The 19,855-nt window shown below is 51.8% G+C and overlaps 1 protein-coding gene across 1 annotated transcript; it reads right to left on the bottom strand.

The window, feature by feature from the left end:
• Window positions 1-1,050: 1,050 nt before the first annotated feature.
• Window positions 1,051-7,872, bottom strand: LOC115642552 (gastrula zinc finger protein XlCGF7.1-like). The gene is made up of 4 exons (XM_030546174.1): window positions 7,845-7,872; window positions 2,591-2,703; window positions 1,877-2,226; window positions 1,051-1,792 (listed from the first exon to the last, which is right to left on the bottom strand). Exons 3-4 carry the CDS (start codon window positions 2,114-2,116, stop codon window positions 1,334-1,336), a joined length of 699 nt encoding a protein of 232 aa, XP_030402034.1. The 5' UTR covers window positions 2,117-2,226; window positions 2,591-2,703; window positions 7,845-7,872; the 3' UTR covers window positions 1,051-1,333.
• Between the last annotated feature and the right edge of the window lie 11,983 nt (window positions 7,873-19,855).

Raw genomic sequence — 19,855 nt, 5'->3', positions numbered from 1 at the left:
AGACCCTGGCCTCACATCACAAGGCCAAACCTCCTCTCATTATGGGTGCTGGAGAAGGGACTGTCTGCAGAGTCCCCTCAACATTCACTCGTCAGAGACTTCAGCCACGGGTGACCAGTGAATGAGCAGAGATCTCTGCTGTGGGAACCCGAAGGGCTGCGCATTTGGGTTTCCCAGGAAAGGCATCTGGCAGCCACTGACAGAGTGTTCCTGTGAGGAGAGTTTCCATCTCTAACAAAGGTTTTCTGTTCCCACAGATCTCCGCCGCTCAGCAGAATGCGGGAGAGCCGAGTTCTGACGGACTAGAGGGGTCCCAGGCGTCACCATGCAGCTGTGCAGCAGGGGCAGTGTCTGCAGTCACCATGGGCCAAACCCTGTGCTCCAGACAACTCAGGCTAAGGCTCCCTGGATTGCGAAGGGGACTTTCACTTGGGAAAGCGGTTGCTGGTGCCTGTGTCCACAACTGGGATGTTTTCCTGAGGCTACTCAATGCTCCATGAAGTGCCATGCAAGCACGGGGAGAATGGACATTAAAGAGCGAGGCTGGCATCTCCGCAGAGCTGCTGCAGTCGAGCATCTGTAGCCAGAAGAGCAACGATGGGAAATGCGCTTCGATGGCTGGCAAGAGCAGCAGCAGCAGCAGCTGTCTCAGAAAGCTCTGCTCAGGCTCTAGGCAACAGAGGCAGGACAAAGAGCCACACAGTGAGAGCCTGGGTTGCAATTAGCAAGACACGGTTTTTCAGTGAATTATGCTGCCCTGACAGTCTATTTCCTGCAATGTGCACATCCAGCCTCCCTGGCTGACCTCAATGGGAGTTAGGTTCTCTGTATCCACAGGACAGGGCTGGCCTCACTATGAGGTGAACAGAAGTGGCCGCCTCAGGTGCCAGACTGTGCGGAGGCGCCACTAAGACCCAGAGCATAGAAAATTGTGTCTGGTACATAATGTATTCTCTCTGCTCGAGATGCACAGAGAAGGTGGAGTGCTGTGCTGGAGGAAGGAGGGCACAAGAGACATAATAGACTGGCAGGAGAAAAGGTGAGAGGGAATAACAGAAAGCAGCAGGAGCTGCAGGGAGAGAGAGGAGGAGGAGCCTCTTATGTACCTCTCAAACACCCCCAGGAACCTGGACTGATTCACATCAGCTTCTCAGGGAGCTTCCTCTTTCCTGCTGCTTTTCTGAACCCACTTGAAGAGAACACTTGAGGCAATCAACTGACATCATAGGAGCCAGTTAGACCCTTAAAACGCTGAGATCTTCCCTCACACAGACTCTGCTACCAGTCTGCTTATTTGTCCACTTCAATTGAGTGTTGGGAGCTGCTCTAGCTGTCACAGAACAGCAGTCATGAGTGAAAGAAGAAAACGCCCCTCTGGGGCAGCATTCAGAAGAATCAGGGAAGAGCGCTGATGTGAGATGAGGGCTGAACGATGAATGGAGCATTTCCCACACTCAGAGCATGTGAAGGGCGTCTCTCCTGTGTGGATTATCTGATGTGAGATGAGGGTTGAATGATCAATGAAGTGTTTTCCACAGTCAGAGCATCCATATAGTTTTTCACCTGTGGGGATTCTCCTATGTGTGATAAGATTTGAGCTCTTATTGAAGCTTGTCCCGCACTCGGAGCACATGTAGGGTCTCTCTCCTGTGTGGATTATCTTATGTGTGATGAGGGCTGAACGATCCATGAAGCGTTTCCCACACTCCAACGGTTTGTCACCCGTGTGAATTCTCTGATGTGTGATGAGGGCTGAGCTATAACTGAAGTGTTTCCCACACTCGGAGCATGTGTAGGGTCTCTCTCCTGTGTGGATGCTCCTATGTCTGATAAGGTATCAGCTCCGATTGAAGCTGTTCTCACACTCAGAGCACATGTAGGGTGTCTCTCCCCTGTGGATTCTCTGATGTGTGAGAAGGTCTGAGCTCCCACTGAAGCGTTTCCCACACTCATGGCATGTGTAGTGTCTCTCTTTCAAGTTGATGCTCTCACGGGTAATAAGGTCTGAGTGGCTACTGAAGTTTTCCTCTGGCCTGTGCTTAGTCTCACAGGCTTTTGCTTTTTCTGGGAGTGCACAACTCCCAGAAACATACCCTTTGGCACTTCCTGATAACATCCCATGTGGTTCTACTTGTTCAACATCTTCCTACTGGGGTGTCTCCTCGTTCTCACTCACCATCCCATCACCTGATGGGAGACAGAGAGAATCCAGACATAGGTCACTCCCTGCACCAGAGAGAAAAGAAATTTCAGAGAGAGGAATGGAAAAAGGATGAACAAACCAAAATATGTACAGGAGAGATCAAACTCATCAGGAGCCAATTTTCCCCAGACCCTTCCCCAGAGGGGAGAGAGATGGGTGTGCATCTCACCAGAAATCTCAAGGGAAAATGAGATTGGGGAGGGACATGCTGCCAACCGTCCGTCAGGACAGGTGGGAAGTCATGAATGACATCTGCCTAATGATTGCACATCTGCAGGGAACAATCCTGAACTTGGAGAGCTCACAACTTGGAGAGTCTTTGTAGGGCATCTCAAAGATTTCCTGTATTCATGGACAGTTTTTGAGATGGTTTAGCCAATTCCTCACCTGTGCAGACAGTTCTCGGGAGCACTTTTTTTCGGAGCCATAGAGGTCTGAGACCCACGGCTGTTCCCCTCATTCCAGCTGCGAGATCACATCAGGTTTGGAAATTGGAAATCCTGGGAAGGCAAAGAAAACAAGGAAGGTCCTTTTGGAATTTGTGAGATACTTGTAGCAAGGAATATTGCATGGTTTTAACCCCAGTTCATTTTTAAGATGTAACATTCCAAGGCCGGCTTCCTTTGCTCATAGTGGCAGGAGAGTTATGACTATTATAAATCATATTAATGACCTTAGTGCCTAAGAGCCAAAGAACCGTGGGCCCCTGTTGTGCTAGGTATAGTACAAACCCAGAACAGTAGATGGCCCATGCCCTGAAGAATTTACAGTCTAAATAGACAAGACAGACACAGAAGAGGGAAAAGGTGGAACCCACCAGCAGAATGAACTATGTGAAGGCAGAGCGACAGATCTGATGAATGCAGGTATAGATCTTGAGCCTATTGTATTTAATGTTATGACTAGGGCCAGTGTTTTCTGGAAATTGCTGCTATTACTGCATTTTCCCCTGAAATTACTCTTCATTTCTGGAATCACCCTTCATATCCAGAATAGCTGAACAGAGGGTGGGTGGGGATGCAGGGTCACAAACCCCAGATTTCTGCCTGGAGACACAGGGCAGAGGCTGGGGGCTGGCTGCTTTTGAGACTTGCTGCCAATTTCATCCCTCCGCATACAAGCCTGGGCTCAGAAGAAACATGGTGGAGCTTCCTTTGGGACGCTGGGCTCCCTCATTGTGCTGCAGAGCAGATGGCGCTTGCACTTGCTCTCGACTGCATCAATAGGACCTCTCCCCTGCTCATCTCTGCACACAGCTGGTTGATGTGCTGTCTCCCCAGCACACCGCCGGCTCTAGGCTCTCAATGCCTAGTGTCTGGACCCCACCTCCCCCACACAGCTGGCTCCTGTCCCCTCCCCCCAATGCACTTTCGGGCTGTAAAGGATTATATATTGCTCATGCTTGGGAATGACTGTTTTCGTTGCCAGCAAACACTGGCCCTAGTTATGTCTGTTATCTGTATCTTTGAGCCAGCCCTTGAAAGCATGAATACTTCACAGACTGAGATGGGCCAGATGATACCAGGGAGGCTAAGGGATGGGTTTCCTGTGCAATCTGGTGTCACTAAGGCTGGATCTCAAGGCTGGTTATGCAGAACTCCATCTTCTGAAGCTTTGCCCCACACAGAATGGAGCAGTGACTGATTTTACCTCTTTCAGGAGACTGAAGAAGACAGAGACTTTTTGGGGAGAAACAGCTGAGTTTGAGCTGACTGAGGGGGGTCTTTTGGGGCTAGAAAATGACATGACCTGATAACCCAGATGTAAGCTTTTAAAGAAGGTTCTTAATACACTTTGGAAATGATGCGGGATTCCCAAGAGGACTGATGGTAAATATGCATTCTCATGCTTTTCTTGCTTTATATCTTTTCCCCATAAGGCAGAATAACACTGTCATGGATCCACAGGATCTGGGCAATGCCCTGAGGGCACTACACCCTCAAGGGGTCCCAGTCTTCCACAAGGATAGGCCATGTAGCTTCAACACCTACGACTGAGGCTCTGGCTTCAACACCGCTATTTCAACCTGTGAGTTCTGCCAGCATGCCCAGCTGAAAAACACTCCTGTTCAGAGACTGTTTGTCATTCAATGCACAGAGCAAGTTTGTGCTGTGACACTGGGCAGACTTTTAAAACAGAGCAGGGTTTATTAGTCAACCGAAACACACAATGGAAAGCCCTTAGATTAGCACAGAGAAGCAAAGAAGAGATTATAGTCCACACTGGCCAATGCCCTTGAGCCAAGCTGCTGTAGAAAAGAGGTTGGTTTCCGTTCACTGTACCTGTCCACTTGTCTTCTCTCCAATAGAGCTCCCTGCGTCTGCGAGCCCAGTTCTTCCTGCTCCCAAAACCATAATCAGTCCATAAATGCTTCACTCAGCTAGGGGAGAGCCTCCTGTGGACAGGTGACAATTATTCTCTTATCTCTGTCAGGTATTCCATTGATGTAGATTGGCCCCAGCCAGTCCTTAATAACTCATTCGTATCACCCCATGACAGCTACATGACAAAACACCTCATGTCTCCTGCTCTTTCTAATCATAGCAACACCAATCAGAGAGGGAAACCGAGGTGTGTATTAACATCATACAAGTATCACCAAAATTCCCATCTCAGCCGCACACACGCACTGCTCACAGCCCTTGGAGAGTAAGTAAAGCACGGGAACTGGAGGTTAGTCCAGTGAACGCAGTGTAGGAGAAGCTGCAATCCTCAAACCTGGTCAAAAAGGAGGGGCATGTGGGTCCCTACCCATAGAGAGGTGCTGTCTAGAGGCCTGATACCTGAAAGGCATTCCTTGAGTACACCATGGAGGCAGGTCAGAGGCTTAGCTATCCCAGAGCTGTGATATCAGAAAAGCACATTCTGGGGAATTAGGAAATCTAGTGATTCAGGTGTAATGGGAGGGAGAATTAAACTCCCCCAGTGTGTGGAGAAGGCTGGGGAATTAAACACAAAAATTCAGGAGCAACAGCCTTTAATCGTTCTGGACAAGGGGAATGTAAGAAACAAGAACTGGGCCACATAACCTCAGGAGGGACAGGCTTGAAGATCAAGGAGCCTGGAGGGAAGACAGCTTGTGACTGCTGCACATGGGGAGCGGGGGACCAAGAGTCTCTCCAAACTCTCACTCCTATTGACCGCAACCTGATTTTATGATCTTTGACCTAGTCTCAAGTCTTGTGGGCAATTTTATATTTGCTAGAGATAAAATGTCATCAGAAAATTACATATTAGCTTGGAACATGCATGGAGGGGCAAGGAGAGGTGAACATGGTGTGGAAGCAGAGAAAGGACTGACAGGGATTTGTAGGGGATTTTTATGCATGACAGTTTCTGTTAGAGTCAGGCTAGCTGTAACCCTACTAACGCGAGATTTGTAGAAGCAAGGATTGTGTGAGGTGAGTGGGAAAGAACTGTGGGAGAAGTTGTTGTGACCTTGTGTCGATAATGAGGAATGTAGATTGGCGTCTAAATAGAAGTGAGAGAAATAAGATATCAAGATGGCCTATGTATAAACAAAATTCAGCTGCTGCTTATTATTGTATGTAGCAAAAAGTATAAATGCTGCTGGAATTGTTTACTGGGAGAGAGACCTGCCTAGGACTGGGGAAACCCTGTGTCCTAGCACACTCCCTCCCTCTCTGCAATTGCTTGAGAATAAATAAAGCATCTGGCTTTGCTGCACCCATCCAAAGAGTGAGAACTGAGTTTATCTCCGACAATAGATAAATGGGCTCTTAAGAGCACGTCTACACTATAGCCAGGATCGACGCTCTGAGATTGAGCCACTGATGGTCAATTTTGTGGGTCTAGTTAAGACCCGCCAAATCAACTGCAGATTGACTGCAGATGGCTCTCCAGTCAACCCCTGTACTCTACCTGACTCTACCCCGATGTGCTCCCATCGACCCCCCCCAGTGCACACCCGGCAGTAACTCAACCTAAGTTATGTTTGCTCCGGCTAAATTATTCACGCAGGTGGAGTTGTGCAGCATAGGTCAGCTGGCTGCGGTAAAGTAAAGAGATCCTGAGCTTGCTAAAGGCAAGGACCTTATATTAAGTTGGGGCTTTGTGGGAGTGATTCTGCTGAAGTCTGGGATTTACCTGAACAGGCCTCAGGATAAGGAGAGAATCCCAGGTGAGATATATTGACCCTACATTTTGAAAAACTAACACGTAATCACCAACAGGTGCAATACCCACAGGATTCTGAAAGCAGGGGTGGGCTTTAGCAGTTAGGTTGCTATGCAGTATCTCAGCAGTTGGGCCGCATTCATGTATTAGAATTATTAATAAGTAAGTGATGTAAATCATGAGTATTAATGCTTGATGCTTAATTATGGACTTCCCAAAGGCCACATATGGGTTGGGGCAGCTATTGACATTACTGTAATCAGAGTAAAGGAGCAGATGTAGTATATAGCCATCCTATTACCATAAGGAAATGTATAAAATATCTCTCTTAGTTACCATTTTGTCAGGTCACTGAGACAGTGTCAACTGAAGGAGGCCTTATTCTGATAGGCTCCCTTACCCCTCAATCTCTGTTTCCAATGGTATCCATAACTTATAAGTATGCAGACACAGTGCAAGACTCTCTTTACTATACTATGGTGACCAGACCACATGACACTGAACTCCATTTTGGTACCTGTATTTTTCCATACACTGGACTGGGAAGTGAGTTTGGAACAAAGGGTTCCTGCCATATGGAAAAGCTACATAAGGTGGGGTGTGACATCATCTCTTGGCCTCATTCCCCACACAAGAGAACTGGAAACACCTGAGGAACAAAGTTTGAACTGGGGGAAGTGCTGGTCCCAGGGTAAAGGGATTTCTAGCCTGTGTATGGAAACTTGGTGTTTGTATCATCAGTCAGGGTGAGAAATTGCTCATTCAGATTCTATCCATCTAGTTTGTTAGGCTTAATTTGAGTTTTTGGTTATTTGCTAAGTAATCTGCTTTGATCTGTTTGTTATCAGTTAAAATCACTTAAAATCTGTCTTTCTGTAGTTAATAAATTTGTTTTATGCTTTATCTTAACCCGTGTATTTTGAGTGAAGTGTCCAGAGAAAATCTCAGCTTGGTTAGCACAAGTTGGTTGTGCATTATCTGTCCCATATTGAGGGGAAGGTGAACTGTGTTAATGAGCTTACTTTATACAGACCCTTGTGCAGTATAAGATGGTATAATTCTGGATTTATATTACAGCAGGTTTGCAAGGTTGGGGAGCTGGGAAATTGGCTGTTGTCTTCTCTCTGTCTTTGTGTGACTTAGGTAAAGCACTCAGGTAGCTTAGTTGGGTGTATGGTGCCACCTGCTGTTGTGTTGAGTGAGAACAGAGCCTGGAGAGGCTGGCTGAATCTCCAGCAAAGCAGTGTGAGAAGGGCCAGTCCAGCTTGAGGGTTAGCGGGCACAGCAGTTCCCAGAAGCCCCCCAGACTGCACCCTGGGGTGACAACCCATCACATTCTACATTAACCAAGTCTCAGCAGGTTTGTCACATCCGGTCCCCTCCCTTTCTCCACCCTAGATAGTTCCTGCCTCCCACCAGCTCCAGCAGCTCCTACCCTCCTGTGCATTTACTGCTCCTTTCCCTCCAAGCAGAACTCACCACCAGCTCCCTAGTAATCTCTTACCTGAGCCAGCTCCATTGAAGCCATTTCCTTCCCCCTGGGAGGATGGGTTGATCTGGAGAGAAATGTGGATGTTATCCTGCAGCCTCCAGGACGAGAAGGGCAATGTGTGAGAATTCAGACGGGGCTTTTGTCCATTCCACAAGCTAAGGGGCAGCCAGGGATAATTAGTGGGTTACGGGAATTAGAAGATGAAAATTCATTAAGAACGATGATATTTGTGATTATTATTAAATCCCCAGACACCCACCAATCCCCATCCTCCTTCCCATGAGCTATAAATATCTACGGGACTCAGCTACTGATCCTGCCGTGAGTTCCTGCCCGTCCCCACTTTCTATAGCAGCACTTTTAAGAACAGGTCAGGGAAACATGGAAATACTTTGAACCAAACTCCGGAAGCTTCTGAGCATGGACAAGTTAAAATGAAACCAAGATTCCGTCTCTCCAAGGACCTGGCCTCTAGTGCAAAATAACAGACATGCCTCAGACATCCAAAATGGCCACTTCATAACTGATAAACTATTACAGGCGAGTCTCATGTTACGTGCATTTAACGAGTGAACTCAGCTTTGCAAAGTTGGCAAAAATAGAGAACAAAATAATTTAAATACTGTCCCTTAGTGCAGGCGATTGCGCCCACCATTACACTCAATGTAATTTTGATTATATGCAATTTTCGCTTTACGCGCTGACAGCGGAATGTAACCCCAGAGTAAGATGAGACTCGCCTGTATTTATCTATTGACTTCTGGGAATTATTAATAAAAGAAACAACCCAGTGCAGGTCCCACCCTGAAGGAGAGAGCTCATGTGTCTTTACAAATTGGTATAATCTAATCTGGGACTTTATACACTAAAATGCCTTATTGATAGCCCTATGACGATTGCATGGTGCCACCACAGGGCAGAGTTAAGGTTGGGGGCCTTAGCTGTGAACTTCCATCCCCTGGCATATTTCGATTGCTGTTAAGTGGGTTTGACAATATTCATTTTGTCAATTTCTTTTTTTTACTTTCAATAGAAGGTATATTTATTTTAAGTCTTTTTTTCAATGTTTACAGTTTCAGTGTTCAGAGCTGTGGGAAGTTATGGGGGTGGTCAGACAACAATTATTTAATGACAGTAAATGAGATTCCCAATGCCAAATTTTTATAACTGTTCAAACACAAATTGTCAATGTCACATGCAAAATATACAGTGTAAATATCCTTAAATCAAACTTGACTTTCTCCAGAAGCATTTCTGTATTTTACCAAAATAGGTTTTCATCTCTGTGTGTGTGTGTGTGTGTGTGTGTGTGTGTGTGTGTGTGTATACAGTGAAATCAACATTTACTGCAATTTATTAATAAAAAGCCAATCCTTTCAAGCGTACTTTTAAGTAAGTAAATACCTGAATTCTTTCATTTCCTGGACTGTACTGCATCCTTTGAGGTTAATTCCACCCTCCCTGTGGTGTATTTTACTCTCAGTACTGTAACCCCATCGTGATGTAGCTCCTGTCTGGGAGCTCTGCTGCGGGCAGTGGCATTCTGATCAGAAGGTGACACTGACACATGAGCAGAGACCCATGGGTCAGGGTAAAGGATGAGGTAACATGGAGGCTACAGGGTTGAAAACGGCCCTACGGAGTGTGAGGAGCAAACTCATGCTCAGCCTCTCCTCTCTCCCGCCTCCCAGAGTCAGTAACTCTGATAATCATTTCCTGAAATCTCAATAGCCCCCGTAAGTGAGGCAGTGATTAACGCAGGTGCCTTAGGGGCTGCAGCTCCAACCCCTGCCTGGACGAGGGAGATGAAGAACTGCAGTAGAAATGGGTTAGGTTGGGAGAGGGCACAGCTGATGTGGGACTGGGAGCTGAGTTGACCAAGAGGCCAGAACTCATGGGGGGTTGGAACAAGAAGTGAACAGGACGGGGTAGAGGCACTTCTGGTTAATATCCCCGTTTACCATCCTGCCATGTATTTAATTTAGAAACTTTTCATTCACATTTAAATGCACTGGAGCTAAGCTGTGTTGATGCATTTCTACTTACAGTTTTAATTAGCTGCTTAATCAGATGCTTCTGCAACACAAAGCAGTCAGTATTTGGTGTGCTTTCATGAATTAACGTGACTGTGCTGTGCATCACTTTAAAAACAAGATGGCAGGAGCAAGTGTCAAAATGTCAGGCATTAAGAAATGGAAATTAGGTGTCAGTTCATTTCTCACATGTTTAATCTCATAATTTTAATTTCAGTTTTGAATCAGTATTAATACCATGTTGTTTAAATAGCATCAGAGTCTATTTGTATAATTGTTTGCAAGATTTCACTGGATATTGTGAACCAGCCATCTTAGCCTTTTCTTTTGAGATTCCTAAATACAACCCAGCGCACCACTCCTGAAAGACTGCAAGCCCTGGGCAGTGACATGGTCCCTAGGGAGCAAACACCTGACAAGCCCTTTCACCCTAAAATCATTTTTGCCTCTCTGACATTGCTTTATGCACCTTGTAAAGGCGCAAAGCCGGGGCTCGACCCTCCCTGAGGAGGAGGGGAGCCACACCGGCCTCGATACACATCATCTACATCAGCCCCTTTCTTCAGGGCTGAGCGACGCCGCACAATCGCTCAGGGCCCCAGCCTTCTGCTATAGGGCGGGGCAACAAACACCAAGTTATAAAGGCTTCAACCCTCGTGGCTCAGGGTCAAGCAGTCAATAGTTCATGCAGCTCGGGCTCCTTGGGGCAGGACCGAGCAGTGGCACAGTTAAAGGGGGCCCAGCCCTTGGTTCGGACGGGGCACCAAACACACAGTTACAACAGGCTCAGACCCTCGTGGCTCAGGGTCGAGCAGTCAATAGTTCATGCAGCTTGGGCCCTTTGGGGCAGGACCGAGCCGTGGCAAAGTTAAAGGGGGCCCAGCCCTTGGTTCGGACGGGGCACCAAACACACAGTTACAAAAGGCTCAAACCCTCGTGGCTCAGGGTCGAGCAGCCAATAGTTCAGGCTTGATGGCCTCCTTAGGCCGGGGAGAGGGGGATTCTGCCACCCAGGTACGGGTGGCAGGGGGAACGCAGGCCCACCCACTCCACTGCGTTCCAGCCCGGGGCCCTAGTAGTGGCTATCACCGCTAATGGTCAGTGGGGTTCCTGACCGCAACACACTGACATGGGTTCAGGTATACTTGCAGCTTGACTGGAGTCGGCTGCCCCCAGGCTACTTCCAGTCTCCCACTCTGTGTCTACCTGATCTGTGGCGTCAGCCCACAGGAAGTCTAGTAGCATGGGCCCCTCCTGGCTAGGGCTGGGCGGTAGATCCGGCAGTACCTCTGGGAAGTCCGGCCAGGCCTGCTCTGGGGGTTCATCGGGGTAACAGCAGGGACGGGGCGGCTCCGGCAGCTCCTCGTTGTAGCGGGCGCGGGGAAGCTCCGGCAGCTCCTCATCGTAGCGGGCGCGGGGAAGCTCTGGCCAGTCAGGGCAACGGCCTTGGGCCTCAGCAACTTCCCAGTCATGAGCACCCTCTGGCAGGTCTGCTCCTGACGGCGTCTGGGCTCCAACTGAGTGCTGACGGCAGGCTTTTATACTTCCAGGTTGCCTCCTAACCCTCTGAGGGGCGGGATCACTGCTGTGTGGCCCCGCCCACTTAGGTGTCTGACGGGGCTTGACCCTCCCTGAGGAGGAGGGGAGCCACACCACCTCGCTACATGCCCCCCCCTCAAGTCTGGCTCCTGCCTGTCGGGGCCAGGCTTTTCCATCTCCTCGAGGCGGGATAGGAAGTCTGTGTTGGCATGGTCCTTGCCAGCCTGATGCTGGATGGTAAATGCATAGGGCTGCAAGGCCAAGTACCAGTGCATGATGCGGGCATTGTTATCCTTCATGCGCATTAGCCACTGGTGGGGGGCATGGTCCGTGACGAGTGTGAATGGGGTGCCCAGGAGGAAGAACCGGAGGCCTTTGCAGGCCCATTTCACCGCGAGGGTTTTCTTTTCAACCACGGCATAATTTCACTCCCAGGGGAATAGTTTTCGGCTCAGGTACAGCACCGGGTGATCTCCTCCTTCCCCTTCCTGAGATAGGAGCTGAAATAACCAAAGAAGTTAAGAAGAGGGTGACATTGGGCACAGGTAGGGGTAAAACAATAAAGGGAAAGAACTGACTATGGGAAAAGGAACATCCCAAACTATCAGAGCCCTGGACCCCCAGTGTGATGCAGCCGTGAAATAGGTTAATGCAGTCCTAGGATGCGTCAGGCAAGATAGTTCAGGTATACCCATGGAAGGGTTAGTACTGCTATACAAGGCACTGATGAGACCTCATCTGAAATACCATGGGCCATTCTGGTCTCCCACATTTAAGAAGGATGAATTCAAAGTGGAAGAGGTGCAGAGAAGGGCTTCTAGGAGGAACTGAGGAATGGAAAATCTGCCATATGAGAGGAGACTCAAAGAGCTTGGCTTGTTTAGCCTAACCAAAAGAAGGCTGAGGGGAGAACCCCGTCTTCTCTGAAATATCCCCAGAATTATTTACCATTTCCAGACAGGTTAGAAAGTCAAAAAGGGAAAGGAGGGCAGCTAAAGCCTTGGGAACCTGAATACTGACTCAAAGCCAGAGGGTCGCTCTCATAGGTAGGTGGACGAAAGCAACTGAAAAAGAGGCCACCCAGGAGAGAGAAGCACCCGAATCTGACCCCTACCCTAACGCTTCTGAACCAGTAGAGGCAACAGAGATGGGGCCCCTAGATCTTGGGAAGATTAGCCCCAAGAGAGGAAATTTTGGACGGGACCAGACCAAAGACCCAAGGTACAACAACATTAGGAAGGAGGTGATTGAAATAGATGGGGTCCCAATGGAAGGGAAAACCCAGGGATCAGGACCCTACTTCATAATGAAGAAGAATCTCTTATACCAGGTTGCACCAGTACAGGGGCAGAAGGTACAGCAGATCCTAGTACCTCAAAAACACTAGAATGCTGTGTGAAGTCTTGCTAATAGTCATCTTTTTGGGGGGCACTTGGGGGTAGAGAAGACCCTGGCACGAGTCCTACGATGGTTCTTCTGGCCCGGAATACATGAAGTGCGGAGGTACTGTGCGTCCTGCCCAGAGTGTCAACTGCACAGTCCCTGTCCCCACCTGAGGGCACCTTTAGTACTCCTTCCCATCACAGAGGTCCCCTTTGAGCGAATAGCCATGGACCTAGTGGGACCACTGGAGAAGACGGCTTGGGGCCACCAATATATACTTGTTGTTTTGCACTATGCTACTCGCTACCTAGAAGCCATCCCCCTGTGGAACACAGCCTCTAAAATGATAGCCAAAGAGTTGGCGGGGATCTTTGCCCAAGTGGGGCTACCAAAGGAGACATTAACAGACCAAGGAACCCCATTTATGTCAAAGCTAATGAAGGACCTCTGTACGCTGCTCCATATACATACCCTGAGAACTTCAGTCTACCATCCACAGACTGATGGATTGGTAGAAAGGTTTAACCAAACCCTCAAGGCTATGATAAAGAAGGTGGTAAGTCGGGACAGGAAGGACTGTGACACCCTGCTATCCTATCTTATGTTCGCTATCCGGGAGATACCTCAGGCCTCAACTGGGTTTTCCCCCTTCGAATTATTACACGGGCATCACCCCCATGGCATACTAGACATTGCCAAAGAGATCTGGGAAGAGGAATCCAATGAGGGGAGAAATATAATAGAACATGTAATACAGATGCAAGAACGGATAGCCCGGGTCACCCCTATTGTACAGGAACATTTGGAAAAGGCACAGGAGGCCCAGAGAACCCATTACAATCGCCAGGCAAAAGTCCAACAGTTCCAACCAGAGGATCGGATGATGGTGTTGGTACCCATGACAGAAAGCAAGTTTCTGGCCCCGACCGTGTCGCAAGAAACAAGTCCTGGCATTCCTAGGTGTGGTGGGGTATTACCGATGATTTATCCCCCCATTTTGTCACAAGGGCAAGCCCCCTGACAGACCTAGTGAAAGCCCGAAGACCTGATCTCGTGAGATGGTCTGATGCAGCAGAGGAAGCATTCACAGACCTACGGACTGCCCTCTGCAGTAACCCTGTACTGATAGTCCCTGATTTCACCAAGGAATTTATCCTGCAGACAGATGCATCGGAAGTAGGGTTGGGGGCCGTTCTATCACAGATGGTCGGGGAGGAGGAACTCCCAATTCTCTACCTCAGTAGGAAACTCCTTCCGAGGGAACAAAAATATGCAGTGGTGGAGAGGGAGTGCCTCGCCGTAAAATGGGCCATGGAAGCATTGCGCTACTTGTTCAGGGGCAGATTTGTCCTCGTGACCGACCATGCCCCTCTTCAATGGATGCAGCGGAACAAGGAGAAGAACACAAGGGTGACCAGGTGGTTCTTATCCCTCCAACCTTTCCAGTTTCATGTGCAACACAGAGCAGGGAACTGTCACGGCAATGTCAATGGCTTGTCACGTGTGCACTGTCTGGCTTCCCAAGCTGCCCAACCCCTTGGTGTTGAGCAGGGGGGAGGGATATGTGACAGACCCAGACCAGTACAGTACAGAAGTCTGGTAGAGGGCAAATATACTAGTCACTGGATGAGTAGTTTTCTGTTCCCTGAGTGACCAGAGCAGGGGCTGCACTAGAGTAATCAGGAACCTGCTAGATAGAACCTATTAAGGCAGACAGGCTGATTAGCACACCTGCAGCCAGTCAAGGCAGGCTAATCAGGGCACCTGGGTTTAAAAAGGAGCTCACTCCAGTCAGGGAGGAGCCAGAGGAGAGGAAGTGCATGTGAGGAGCTGGGAGCAAGAGGCACAAGGAGCTGAGAGTGAGAGGCTGCGCAGCTGGAGGACTAAGGAGTACAAGCGTTACCAGACAGCAGGGGGAAGGTCCTGTGGTGAGGAGAAAGAAGGTGTTTGGAGGAGGCCATGGGGAAGTAGGCCAGGGAGTTGTAGCTGTCATGCAGCTGTTACAGGAGGCACTACAGACAGCTGTAATCCACAGGGCCCTGGGCTGGAACTTGGAGTAGAGGGTGGGCCCAGGTTCCCCCCAAACCGCCCAATTCCCGATCAGACACAGGAGGAGTTGACCCAGATTGTGGGGAAGATCACTAAGGTGAGCAAATCTGCAAATAAGCGCAGGACCCACCGGAGTAGAGGAGGAACTTTGTCACAATGTAGACAGCAGCATCATAACCAGCAACCCATAACCCGGTCTTAGACATCTTATATGACCCCCTTTACATAAGATTTGGTGCCACTATAGGACCTCGGTTGCAACCATGTTCTATATGGTCCCAGATTATATCAATAACGTCACAGCCTGTCTGCCTTAATTGTTTCCAGAAGGCTCCTGATTGTTCTGGAACTTTCCCTGTTACGTCACTCAGGGAAAGGGGACCAACTTCACCTGGGGCTAATATATCTGCTTTCTATCACCCTCCTGTAGCCATCTGGCCTGACCCTGTCACAATATGTATAAAAACACAACGTACAGAAAAAAGCCCTACCACAACATATTGTCAGGTAATTCAGAAAAACAACAACAGAAACCAAAAAACGACACTCCACAGCATAAAATGACACCATACAAAGGAGAAGAAAACAACACAATGCAAACTAACACACCCTAGGACAAAAGTACACAATGCAAAAGAGCACAACTCAAACCAACACAACAGACACCAAACAAGCTGAGGCAAAACGATGCACCTTAAAACTCTGCAGCACAGCATGGGGCGATCCCAGTTCCAAACGGCACCGTACAAAACAGCTCAGCACAGAACACTACAGCAGGAAAGAGAATGATTTCAGTGTAGGCCTGGAAGGGATGTTGAGGGGGCATCTACTCCAGCCTCCTGTGCTGAGGCAGGACCAAGTATCCCTAGACATTCCCAGACTGGTGTATCTCTACCCTGGGCTTAGAAAACTCCAGTGAAGGAAATGCCACAGCCTTTCTTGGAAGCCAATGCAAGGCAAACACAGACCAAAACAACGCTGTACACACACACGCTGGGCTTGAGGTTAAGGGGAGAGGCAAGAATTCAAACAAGCTGGGTTCAGTTCCTAGTTTTTCCCCAAATTCTCCACGCAAACTTGAGCAAATTACTTCAGCTCTCAGAGCTTCAGTTTCCCCATCTGTAAAATGGAGAGTCGCCTCCCACCATTGGCCTATTTAGCCTTTGAGCTTTTTGTGGCAAGGCCTCTCTGTCCCTGTGGGCATGTCGACACTGCAGTCAGACCCCGGCGGCTGGCCCGTGCCCGCTGACTTGGGCTCACACGGCTCAGGCTGTGGGGCTGTTTAATTGTGGTGTTGATGTTCCGGCTGGGGGTGCAGCCCAAGGTCTGGCACCCTCCCACCTCGCAGGGTCCTACAGCCTGGCTCCAACCCAAGCCCAGACATCTACACTGCAATTAACCAGCCCCTTCGCCTGAGCACTGGGAGCCTGAGGCAGATGCCGTGGGCCCGCTGGGGGGGTTTAATGGCAGTGCAAACATACCTGGGGTTTCTGTGCAGCACTGTCACAATGGGGACCCTGATCTTGGTCAGAGTCTGGGCAGAGCCCTGCACAACAGGGGCCTGGTCTCAGTTGGGGGCTCTGCAACTCCCGGCATTACAGGATCCCTGATTCTGTTTGGGATCCCTACAGCATCTGGCAAAATGAGGGGCCAGGATCTCTGTCAGGGCCTGTGCAGTGCCCAGTACAGTGGTAGGGCATGATCTGTGCCAGGCCCAATGGGGACACAGATCTTAGTCGGAGTTTCTGAGGTGCCCAGCACAATGGAGGCAGCAATCTGGGCTGCAGTCATGCGATGCCCCGCACAAGGGAGCCATGAGCTCAGTCTAGGTCTCAGTCTGACCTGGCACAACAAGGGCCCAGATCTCACTCTGGGTCTCCGCGGCGCCCGGCGGAATGGGGCCCAGATCTCACTTGGGGTCTCCACAGCACCCGGCGGAACGGGGCCCAGATCTCACTCGGGGTCTCCACGGCACCCGGCGGAATGGGGCCCAGATCTCACTCTGGGTCTCCGCGGCGCCCGGCGGAACGGGGCCCAGATCTTACTCTGGGTCTCCGCGGCGCCCGGCAGAACGGGGCCCCGGTCTCGCTCGGGGTCTCCGCAGCGCCCGGTGGAACGGGGCCCCGGTCTCACTTGGGGTCTCCGCGGCACCCGGCGGAACGGGGCCCCGGTCTCGCTCGGGGTCTCCGCAGCACCCGGCGGAACGGGGCCCCGGTCTCGCTCGGGGTCTCCGCAGCACCCGGCGGAACGGGGCCCCGGTCTCGCTCGGGGTCTCCGCGGTCCCCGGAAGAACGGGGCCCCGGTCTCGCTCGGGGTCTCCGCGGTCCCCAGCGGAACGGGGCCCCGGTCTCGCTTGGGGTCTCCACGGCACCCTGCAGCTCCAGGAACAACAAGGTCCCTGATTTTGTTTGCTGTGCCTGCAGCGCCTGGCACAATGGGAGCCTGGTTTCCCTTCATGTTGATGCACAGCCTGGCACAACAGCAGCCCAGGCTCAGTCAGGGTCACTGCAGCACCCGCCACAACAAGGTCGCTACTCTTTGTAGGGGTCTGTGCAGTCCCTGGCACAACGAGTGCCCCAAACTCGGTCAGGGTTTGTGCAGTGCCCGGCACACTGAGGGACCTGATCTCAGGCAAGGCCTGGGCCACGCTAAGGACGATAAGAGCCCTGATCTCAGTCACACACCTGGAGAGAAAGGCAGGAAGCCTTTCAAGAATTTGATATCAGAATTTCAGAACTGAGGAGAAAATGGGGCACAAACTAAATATTTGCCAATACAAGAGAGAAGCACCAACATCTGGGGAGACTTTCTATCACCATTCAACAGTCCAAGGGAAAGGAGGGGAAATTTGGGGGGATTATACAGTGATATTCAAACACCAACAGAATGGGGTGGATTCTCCTCGCCGCACATCCACTGGCAGGCAAGGAGCTAGGGTGAGGTGGCTTTCTCAGGGGAAAGGAGGGGGCTGGAGTCAGGTCACTGGCAGTGGGGAGGGGCTGGCAGTCGGGTCTGGGAATGTGACTAGCAGGTGGTGGGGAGGGAGCGGGAGGGCGGGGAAGTAGCTGGCGCTGGGAAACCTGGGGCTGCCCAGTTTCCATGGGGGATGCTTGCCCTTCCCTTTCCATGCCCTGTTGCCAGCAGAGAGAGGTCCTCCCCAGCCCAGCTCAGTGTATCCCTGTCTCAGGGCTCCCCCAGCCTCTGCCCAGTTCACAAATCACCAGGGGAACGATTTCCCTCTAAACAAGGACAAATCACTGCAGGGAAAAGTGGGGGCAGGGAGGAGGGACACCCCAAACCTGACATTTGAACTGGCCATTGGCGAAGTGGAGGGAAATGGGGCACAATCGGGGAGGAGAACAGACACCTTCTCAGGCATTTGAGAGGAAAGGGGGAATCACTCTGCATGGGGTCCCCATGGGAGGGGGCAGCAGTAAGTCTGAGGGGATCTCAATGCCCCCTCCTTCTCTCGCCGCTCCTTGGAGGGTCACCGGCTCTTCCATCCACATGTTTGCCCAGGTCTCCCCCCACTGGGACTCCACCGCCCAGTCTCACTGCCCCCCCAACAGCTCCCGCCCAGCCACATGCTGGGACCCCAGTGGGGCCAGTCCCCCCTTGGGGCCCCAGAGCAGAGCCTGGCCAGGCACAGGGGTGCTGGGCTCTGGCTGGGGCAGCAGCTCCGAGCACCCCATGGCTCAGCCCCAAGCAGCAGACCCCGGTGCTGCGAGATGCCGGGGCCCCCCACCCCTGGACACTGGGGCAGAGTCACAGTCCAGCCCCGGCCCAGCCCCTGGGGCTCGCTCCGGTACCTGGAGGCTGCAGCTCAGCAGTGGATGGGGAACCCGGGGCAGCCACAGGGCTGCTCCAGAGGGAGCAGGGCCTGGGCCGGGCATGGGATGGGGGGGGTTAATGGGTCTACCCGTCCCAGACCCCGTGGCTCAGCCCAATCCCCCCCGGAGAGACTCCCAGCCAGCACCTCTCAGTCCCTCCGCTCATCCCCTCCCCCCGCAGAGACCCCCCCCAGCCAGCACCTCTCAGAACCCCCACTCATCCCTTCCCCCGACACAGGCCCCCCAGCCAGCGCCTCTCAGACCCCCCACTCATCCCCTCCCCTGAAGAGACCCCCCCACCCAGTACCTCTCAGATCCCCACACTCATCCCCTCCCCCCACAGAACCCTCCCAGCCAGCGCCTCTCAGTCCCCCCTGCTCATCTCCTCCCACTAGCAGAGACCTCCCCCGCTCATCCCCTTGTGCTGCAGAGATCTCCCAGCCAGTGCCCTTCAGAACCCCTCCGCTCATCCCCTCCCCCACAGAGAGCCCCCAACTGGGGCCCCTCCTCCCCTGCTCATCCCCTCCCCCGCAGAGACCCCCCCAGCCAGTGTCTCTCAGTCCCCCCACTCATCCCCTCCCCCCACAGAGACCCCCATCCAGCGCCTCTCAGTCCCCCCGCTCATCCCCTCCCCCCACAGAGACCCCCCCCAGCCAGCGCCTCTCAGTCCCCCCGCTCATCCCCTCCCCCCACAGAGACCCCCCCAGCCAGTGTCTCTCTGTCCCCCCACGCATCCCCTCCCCCCGCAGAGACCCCCATCCAGCGCCTCTCAGTCCCCCCGCTCATCCCTTCCCCCCCAGAGACTCCCCCAGCCAGTGTCTCTCTGTCCCCCCACTCATCCCTTCCCCCCCCCGCAGAGATCCCCATCCAGCGCTTCTCAGTCCCCCCGCTCATCCCCTCCCCCCACAGAGACCCCCCCAGCCAGCGCCTCTCAGTCCCCCCTGCTCATCTCCTCCCACTAGCAGAGACCTCCCCCGCCAGCTCCCCTCTCCCGCTCATCCCCTTGTGCCGCAGAGACCCCCCAGCCAGGGCCTCTCAGACTCCTCCCGCTCATCCCCTCCCCCGCAGAGAGCCCCCAACTGGGGCCCCTCCTCCCCTGCTCATCCTCTCCCCCACAGAGATCCCTCAGCCAGTGCCTCTCAGTCCCCCGCACTCATACCCTTCCCCTACAGAGACCACCCCCAGCCAG

This window comes from Gopherus evgoodei, unplaced genomic scaffold (assembly GCF_007399415.2).
Source record: "Gopherus evgoodei ecotype Sinaloan lineage unplaced genomic scaffold, rGopEvg1_v1.p scaffold_41_arrow_ctg1, whole genome shotgun sequence".
Classification (NCBI taxonomy): Eukaryota; Metazoa; Chordata; order Testudines; family Testudinidae; genus Gopherus; species Gopherus evgoodei.
The sequence above is the reverse complement of the archived record's forward strand: the minus strand, read 5'-3'. Positions and strand labels throughout refer to the sequence as shown.

Excerpts from the sequence above, each read along its gene's own strand:
- LOC115642552 (XM_030546174.1), bottom strand. The coding sequence starts at position 2,116 with ATGTTATCAGGAAGTGCCAAAGGGTATGTTTCTGGGAGTTGTGCACTC. Across the intron at positions 1,793-1,876 it reads ACAGGGGAGAGACACCCTAC|ACATGCTCCGAGTGTGGGAA; the intron begins ATGTGCTCTGAG and ends GAGAGACCCTAC.